The sequence below is a fragment of the Trifolium pratense genome, linkage group LG2 (genome assembly GCF_020283565.1).
Source record: "Trifolium pratense cultivar HEN17-A07 linkage group LG2, ARS_RC_1.1, whole genome shotgun sequence".
Lineage (NCBI taxonomy): Eukaryota > Viridiplantae > Streptophyta > Magnoliopsida > Fabales > Fabaceae > Trifolium > Trifolium pratense.
The window spans coordinates 19,196,875-19,205,402 of NC_060060.1; the positions used below are offsets into that span (position 1 = coordinate 19,196,875).

At 35.1% G+C, this 8,528-nt stretch overlaps 1 protein-coding gene and 2 pseudogenes across 2 annotated transcripts; 2 read left to right on the forward strand and 1 right to left on the reverse strand.

Annotated features, from left to right (window-relative positions):
* Positions 1-162: 162 nt before the first annotated feature.
* LOC123904325 lies at positions 163-3,401 on the forward strand (annotated as a pseudogene).
* Positions 3,402-4,634: 1,233 nt separating this feature from the next.
* On the reverse strand, positions 4,635-6,778 carry LOC123904326 (annotated as a pseudogene).
* Positions 6,779-6,792: 14 nt separating this feature from the next.
* LOC123903857 lies at positions 6,793-8,209 on the forward strand. Of its 2 annotated transcripts, XR_006808206.1 has the most exons (5): positions 6,793-6,921; positions 7,000-7,084; positions 7,170-7,457; positions 7,556-7,933; positions 8,036-8,209. XR_006808206.1 is itself a non-coding variant. In XM_045953525.1 (4 exons), exons 1-3 carry the CDS (start codon positions 6,948-6,950, stop codon positions 7,716-7,718), a joined length of 588 nt encoding a protein of 195 aa, XP_045809481.1. In that variant the 5' UTR covers positions 6,921-6,947; the 3' UTR covers positions 7,719-7,933; positions 8,036-8,209. The 2 variants fall into 2 exon arrangements, 1 of the variants encoding a protein (XP_045809481.1); XM_045953525.1 differs by having other exon boundaries at positions 6,921-7,084.
* The last annotated feature ends 319 nt before the right edge of the window (positions 8,210-8,528 follow it).

Below are 8,528 nucleotides of genomic sequence, written 5' to 3' on the forward strand. Positions count from 1 at the left end.
GTCATCCCAACAAAGGTATGGTAGCTCAATTGTTGAAGTCTACAGAATAGTTGAGGAGGTAAGCGTATCTTTTCACATGTCATGAACTCCATTGTTGAAAACGCGTAAATCATGAACCTAAGCTACTTGGAAAGTTGAGTATTAATTTGTTGCAGTGACTTGATGAGTGCTCCTCTTAGACGCATCGATGAAATTCTTGCTTTGCCTTATTCGGTGGATGGATTTAAAGCTCAGGAGGTTCCTCCATCGGATGATGATTCTTCACTTTACAATGGAGAGGAAGAATTAAATTCTGCTCTCATGGAAAGACAAAAGGAGATGGAATTTTATGACTTGAAACACAAAAGTAAAGGGAAAGAGAAAAAGGGTCAAACTACTGGTTCAAATGCTGATGCGTTTGATCCTAGTGATGTAGTAAAAAGCATGCGGGAATTTGTTGACATGGTGTCAAGTTACGAGGGAGCTGAAGCTCCTGATGACAGGTCAGTTCAGTTTAACTGCTTACATGTTCATTTATGCATAACATATTTGATTTGATGTGCATGCTTCCAAGTTCCATATTTTTATAAAGGTCCAATTCCAAAACTCCAACCTGTTGATCAAGACTGAGATTCAGACAAGTCAACAGTGTCCTGTTTGGATGAGATTAAATTTCAGATTCTTTAGGCTTATCTACTGCAATAAGTACCAATGAAGTATTGTAGCAAATAAATAACTATGAAGTATTTCTTCCCTGCTTGAATGAGCTTATTAAATAAGTTTTATACTTTTATTATGTACTCCAAAAAACCTGTTCTGGGCTTATTTTTATAACCTAAAAATCAGAATTCCAAAACATGTTTTTGTGAAAGCTAAAATATATTTTGGTGGTATCTATTTTTATAATAATTTAATTTCTGACCAAATTAACCTTGTTAAATCATTGACATTCTATTCATCAATAAGTACTTCTCAAAGTGCCTATCCAAATTAACCTTGTTACTTTAGACCCCACTTATAACACTGCAGCTTATTTAACAGGTTCTACTATAATACTATAAGCAGTACTTTAGTACAAAGTTATGCGTTTTTTTAACCCAAACTGGATAGAGTTATGGTAAAGTAGGTGCTGATATCTTGTTATAAAAAAAGATGTTGTGTAGTGGTTATTCCATTTCCTATTACTAATTAATTTTTTCTATTGTCGTCACAATATATGAAACACTAAGGGAATTGGTTTGAAATAGAATTTGAGTGGAAACACAATAAGAGATTATGGGTGAATTGGTTTGAAATATAAGGGAAAACTTGGGAAGTCTAAGCAGAACGGGGGTATTAACTATTAAGGGTTCTTCTGTTGGTAGGAAGGTTGCAGCCCCTCAAAGCGCTGCCTTTTAAGTCCTTTTGGTTTCTTTTCTATTATGTTCGTCATGCCTTTTATCTATTATTATTATTATTGCTTATTCCACTTGTTATTTGGTTGCCGTTCTATTGCTCCACACATCAAGTTCATTTATTGGTGTGATTTTACGACGAATTCACAACAATTGATTATTGTCGAAACAAAAAATAAAAGACCTACGGTTCATAAGGTTTGATTTCAACTACATATATAGGATATTCATTTAGAAAAAAGTTCATAATTGTATCCCTCCGTGAAAATATATAAGCAAAAATCATCTTTCTAGATTCATTGCATAATTAATATATCTGACCTATAATATAGATCAAATATATTGAACCTAAAAAGATGATTTTTGCTTATATATTACCACGGAGGGAGTAGATGATAATTAATTGTTAATAGTAGGTAATTTCTGTGTTGTGCAGTTTTTTTTTTTTTACTAAAGTGGTTATATTTCTTATCAAGTTGTATTGGACAAAATTTATTTTGAATTTTTAAGAAGCACGACAAACCTTGATGGGAATTGATCACCAAATTTCTTAAGTCAGTCGTCAATTTATCTACGGGATAGAGGTGGGTATATCGGTGGAGTAATTAGTACTCAAAGAATATTTATAGAATATATGGCAACACAGTGATAATAATATTCTTTAAAAATGGTGTATAGTCAAATAACATAGACAAAACGGTCATAAAGTTTGACGTACTAAATTAAAAAAGAAAAAATATTTGTATTCTTAAAGGTGCTTTTGATCTGCTAAAAAATAAGAGACTGGGTTATTGGTAATAGAGTTGTTTTATGACCAATGGGTTATTGGTAATAGAGTTGTTTTATGACCATTGGTCCATTGCATGATCACATTTATGTTTTTATGATATTCGTGTGCACACACTTGGGCTCCCATTTGGTTTGAAGTTGGGCATTGATTATCTCTTCTAGTTTGTTATTGAGCAGTGTAACATAGACCAATAAATTTTCTTAGTTGTTTGCGATGCTGTGAGCTGTATGAAATATGCTAAACCATAAACAACTGATACCTTGGTTTTTGTATACTACTGTAGGACTAGCGAGTTAATTGATATTTTTATTGACAATTATATAGATGATTCTGATGATGAGAGTGATGGGATTGAATCTGCTGAGGATAATGATGAAGAGGATACTTTCATGCGGCCTTATTCTGATGCTATGAATGAAGAACTTAAGGAAACAACCCTTCAGAAAAGTTTTGTTCGAGCCGATGAACAAATTCGAAAGAAGGATGGGGTATTTTGTTTAGGTTTTTGGCTTTTTGCACGTAACGAATGTTCTAAACGTTAATATATGTGACTGATGTTTTTTTAAAAATTTACTTTCAGGGAACATCACATGCCGCAGAAGATATGGATAATGATTTTTCTCCTGTCGATGTGGATGTAAATTTATTATAAAGCTTGCTTGATTCCTTTTCTTCCCAACAAGGGCTTCCCGGTCCTGCATCAAATTTGCTTGGGCTCATGGTGGTGCAGTTCCCGCAAGATGCTAAGAAGAGCATGTGATGTTTATGTTACTGTAACTTTTACTAAGGTTGATGGATTCTCCAACAGGGTAGTCTCCAGGTGAAGAACCAGGATCTCTTTTCCCAGAAGGTAGTCACCTAGTCAGCAGATAGCATATGGAAATGTCTACTCTCAAGGTGGAATTGCACCAGGTTTTGGTGCTTGATTTGTTTAGAACAGTGTTATTTCTTTGCCTTATTTGAGTGAACAGCAAGAGGACCTATATCTGTAGCAAGTTATTTGGCTGTAGTACAAGTGGCAAGAGAGGTTTAGTAAAATGGAAAATAGGATAACCTTATATTGCGAATATATGTAATTCAGAGGGAATGCTAATTATGTTGCATTATTACACTCACAGTTTGGATTTTATATCGTAGTTTCCAAATGAATTAGACCCTACAGAAGGGATATCAGCCATTTTTGTGTTAATTTTGGTATTTACTTGCGAAATCATTATTTATGTCAATTGTGTTAACCACTTAATAGGTTAATGATTAATTTTTTCATTTAATATTTGGATTAGTAACTACCACTTCTGCTATTGTTGAGGTTGAATTGCAAGCCAAGAAATTGTTAGTACCTGATTACTCAATTCCATATTCCTGTTGTCAGTCTTGCTTATCATATTGAAAAGGTAATAAGAAAGCTTATTGATAGAACACCATGAATTGTTCTGGTTATGTTTGTAATTATTCACAGAAAAGGAGCTTGTGTCTCTTACAATGGTCCAAGGGGCTCCTTAAGGATTCATCCCCAATCCAGCCAGTCAACCTGTATGCCATCATGCCTAACAGAACAACCTCTTCTTGGCTCAGTCAGTACAAGTTACAACATACTAACCAACCTGGCAGCTTAGAGGTTAGTTTTACTTTCACTCCCCACATTTCCTCTTCCTAGAATAACTAGTAATAAGTCTTGGCTTCAAGTCTAATATCTTATCCTGCCGATAGTCACCTCATCTCTCTGTTATAGCAGGACTAGAGACATTTAAATGCCCATGGTTCTATCACAGTATTGAAAATCTTAATTTTATATTGTTTGTTAGTTTTAGATTTCAACAAATTTTACAAGGAATATTAATTTAATCTGTAAATAGCCATGCAAACTATAATATGTAACTACATAAAATAATTCCATTAACCTCTAAAATGAATACTGTATATCACAGAATGTGATTTTAGATTTCAGAGGAATGGAAATAATAATAATAATAATAATAATAATAATAAATTACAGAGCTCAAAGTCATATTTCGGAAATTTATTTATTTTATAGGTGCCAAAATATATTTAACTTTAATATTATAGTAATAATTGAATTTGGATGTATGCATGCGTCCATGTGCAGTGTGCTTCTGTCATAGTATATTTACTTACTTTTACTTTCATTAAGGATATCATAATCTTACTATGTCTTCAACAGATTTCATTTACAGGCAGTTTGGTATTAAAGAAAACATTTTCTAAGAGGGAAAACGGAATCATTGATAAATGTTGAAAAGGAGAGCTCAAAACACTACGAAGTAAACCAAAGACTACATTTTGCCATACTTCCTGCTTACAGTTATGGATAAGTAATAAAAAAAAGAAAAATGAATCTTTTCCTTTCGGGTCAAAAGACACTCTCAATCCACTATCTAATGGAACTGATAATTTTTTTTAAAAAAAGTGATGAATGTTCAAAGAAACAAATAGGAAACTAGGAAAATATTTTATGCATGAGTCTGATCCTTGGCAGCCCTGAGCTTCTTTTGCATGCCAGGGTTCATGAGGGAGAATATGGATTGTTTCTTTGGTTTGGAGCCGAAGATAAATGACCAGAGAGGAACCCTGGCTCGATTTTCTGACTGTCTTAGGTTTCCACTTTCTTGTCTCTTTGAAGTTGACAACTCAAATCGATCATTCAACTTTACAAGTGCCTTTTCAACTTCAAGTGAAAGAGATGTTGCAATATCTAGACCTGTTTGAAGTTCATCAGCAACCTTATTGTTTTCCTGTTTCATGTTCAAAGCCTCACCTTGGAACTTGGAGGCTTGATAGCTTGTGAACCTGAGATCATCATCTTCAGCACTGGATTTCAATGCATTTGTTATCTCCTCTTGGATAACACATAAAGACGAGAATCTACGTTGTAGTTCTTCTTTCAGTAAGGCACATTCTTCCAGCCAGATTGTTATTTCAGTTTGGATCTCTGTCAGGTGTTTGTAAATCGGCCGTGCATCTGATTTTAAACATTGCGCTGAAGTTCCACTACCTTCTGAAGACTTCCCTTTTTTGTCAAGTTTTGATGCCTCGAATTGCAAATCTTTAATAGTGGTTTCAAACCTATGCATCTCGGCATAAGTTGTACTGATTGTTAACCAGAAAGTTAAGTTCTCTTCTAGAATTTCATCCATACTGAATCTGAACTTCTCTTCAATAGCTGATATAGATGAAGGTTCATCAATTTTTAGAAGTTTCTCAATGTCACGTTCTTCTTGTTCTTGTGGCAGAGATGAAGTTGAGTCAGCCAAGTCCGCATTTCCCTCCAAGGTTTTCTGGAAAAGACTAAGTTTCTGATGTAAAATTCTTATCTCTTGGTCTTTCATGGAATTAGATGTCTTCGGTTCATTCAACTGCGACTTCAAGCAAGAATCCGAGTGGTTGTCTAGATTTCTGTTCTCTATTTCGGTGAGCCTCTTCTTCACATCTTTGTAATTCCGAAGAGTATTAGTGTACTCATTTAGAAGAGCTTTTTCTCTATCTTGCATTCCATTCAAAAACATTTGCCGCCAATCAGGTTCGTCATCTGGTGTCGTTGCATGCTTTTTGTGATCAACTTCAAGAGTACTCTCTGTCTTAGACGAACCTTGCTCTACATCATTTCCTTGCAGTTTCTCAAAACTCTCTGAAGAATGATTTTAGGAAGTTGTAATTGTACTCATAGCAACTGTGTCTTTTCCATCACTATTTCCAGGATTAAGAGTCTTCTCATGTTCTTTCAAGTTTTTCGGAGGGTTGTTTTCCACTTCGGTTGCCCCTTCCATTTTTGAGGTACTAGGGACCTCAAGTGTATTTCCTGTGTGTACACCATTTTGTGGTGAACCAGTTACCTTGAACTTGTCATCTGATGTTACCTCATTTTCTAAATAATTGGCAATCTTAAGCTCTTCATCTGAATTTACTGCATCTTCTAACAAACCATTATGTTCCTTTTCGGACTTCTTTACATCATTCAGCAAGACATTGTCTTGATTCAATGGAACTTTCCCTTCAGGTTCATGTTTTGATTCAGCCTGGCCTGATGAATTCTTATGTATCTGCAATGACTCTGCAACCTTAATCTCCTCATTTAGCTGCTCCTTATCTGAATTTACTGCATCTTCTAACAAACCATTATGTTCCTTTTCGGACTTCTTTACATCATTCAGTAAGACATTGTCATTGTCTTGATTCAATGGAACTTTCCCTTCATGTTCATGTTTTGATTCAGCCTGGCCTGATGAATTCTTTTGCATCTGCAACCTTAATCTCCTCATTTGGCTGCTCCTTATTTGAATTTACTGCATCTTCTAACAAACCATTAGGTTCCTCTTCTGACTTCTTTACATCATTCAGTAAGACATTGTCTTGATTCAATGGAACTTCGCCTTCAGGTTCATGTTTTGATTCAGCTTAAGATTGATGACTGGGATTTCTGGTGAAAGGGAATATGTTAGGAAGGGTAAGATAACCAAGATGGTCGTGTTTGAGTTAACTGATGCTAGGTATAATTGAATTCTTTTAATCGGCTACTTATGTTGTGTTGTGATACTTTTAGTCGTTGTGTCTGTTATATGGTTTTATCGTAGATGTTTTGACATGAGTTTACATTCATGTTATGTTAAATAGTGGGAAACGTGAATGTGCTTTGTTCGGGGACTATGTTGATTAGCTAAATAACAAAATGAGAAAGACTGGTGAAGGATTCCCTGTTGACTGTTGTGGTGATCCAATTTGCTAAAGTTGAGATTTTTAGAGGTAATATTGATTGACACCATTAAAGTATGTGTTCTTTGGAATTTACTTATGTTAACGTTCTTTTTGTTTGCTGTGTAGATCAAGCTTCTATTCAAAATGTCGTCAACACTACTAAGATATTAATAAATCCTGATATCCCTGAGGCTATTGAATTTAGGAATAGGTTTGTAATATATATTTGTGGTTTCTTTGTTCTGTTTTTGGTTTTCAATTGTATCATCAGTAATGAAAAAAATTCATATTCGCAGCATTGCTGTCCATGGCATTGAGGTGGAAACAAAAGTACCTGTTATCGGTGGAAGTGCTAAACCTTCAATGGATGAAGATTTTCTGCGTATGTATCCCAGAAAGAAAGTGTCCGAGCTTGCTGATATGGAAGAAGATGGTATCTTCGCTGTCTATGGGGTTGTTACCTCAATTGTCGAAGGGGAGGATTGGTGGTATCCCGCGTGTAAGTGCCATAGATCTGTCGTTCCTGATTCTGGGCCATACTTTTGCAATGGATGCTCCAAACACGTGTTTCACATTGTGCCAAGGTACTTTATATTAGATATTAAACATAAACACCCTGATGTTGTTTTTGTTTTTCTGACAGTTTATAAGCTTATGGTTCAAATTATGTTTTGCGTTATAGGTTCAAAACGAAGGTCGAAGTCTCTGATGGTGATGCTGCTTCTGTGTTTGTTATATTTGATTCAAACATGAGTTATATCATGGAGAAATTGTGTGCTGATTTTGTTGGAAAAGCAAAGGAATATTTCATTGTTATAAGTCTTCCTATGCCTAATGATTTATAGTTGTGATGTTGAAATCTTCTCCTGCGCAGGTATGCAATGATAAGTCACACCCTGCTGAATTTCAGGGACTGGTTGGTAAGATGTTATTTATCATTGAGAAGGGAATGAAGCATATGAAAATCTTTGACGGGGCCTTTAGGGTTAAATGTGTGTGCTCCGATTCTAAAATTATTGAGACTTTTTGTGTTAAAGGCCCATGTTTTACTCCCATTAAGGTAAACCATGTTTGAGTTAATTTTGTAAATTTAGATATGCTATCATGTGTTTGTCTCTGTTCATATTCTGTTATTATAAGCTGATATTCATTGTTATTGTAGACTATGTCGGAAGTTATTGATGTTGACACCGACAATAGTGATGATGAATTCGTGGAAGATTCTCAACCTCTTGCATTTGATGGAGTTATCATTGCATAAGTACGTGTTGTTTGGAATTTACTTATATTAACGTTAAGAGGAACTTGTCGGACGCGTTTGATGGAGTTGCCAAGCTTGAGGGCATTAAAACCTTGAAGCGCGTTAAAATTGAGAAAGAATAGTGAAAATTGCTTTTTAGACCCTCCTATTATACTTCCAGGCCCCCCGTCTTGACCAATTTGCCCTTAAAAACTATTTTGGTACCTGCAATACGAAACAAGACTATTTTGGTACGTAACTACCGAAATGGTGGAAACGCTACAAAAAAATAACGTGATTAATTGCGGGGATTTTAAACCTATTTTGGGGGGTTCTATGTCATACTTGCGGGGGTTTTAAGCAACTGTGGTATGTTGTGTTCTTACTGCACTAATTTTGAGGAGGTTTCAAACCC

Excerpts from the sequence above, each read along its gene's own strand:
- LOC123903857 (XM_045953525.1), top strand. The coding sequence starts at position 6,948 with ATGTGTTCTTTGGAATTTACTTATGTTAACGTTCTTTTTGTTTGCTGT. Across the intron at positions 7,085-7,169 it reads GCTATTGAATTTAGGAATAG|CATTGCTGTCCATGGCATTG; the intron begins GTTTGTAATATA and ends TCATATTCGCAG. Across the intron at positions 7,458-7,555 it reads GTGTTTCACATTGTGCCAAG|GTTCAAAACGAAGGTCGAAG; the intron begins GTACTTTATATT and ends TTTGCGTTATAG.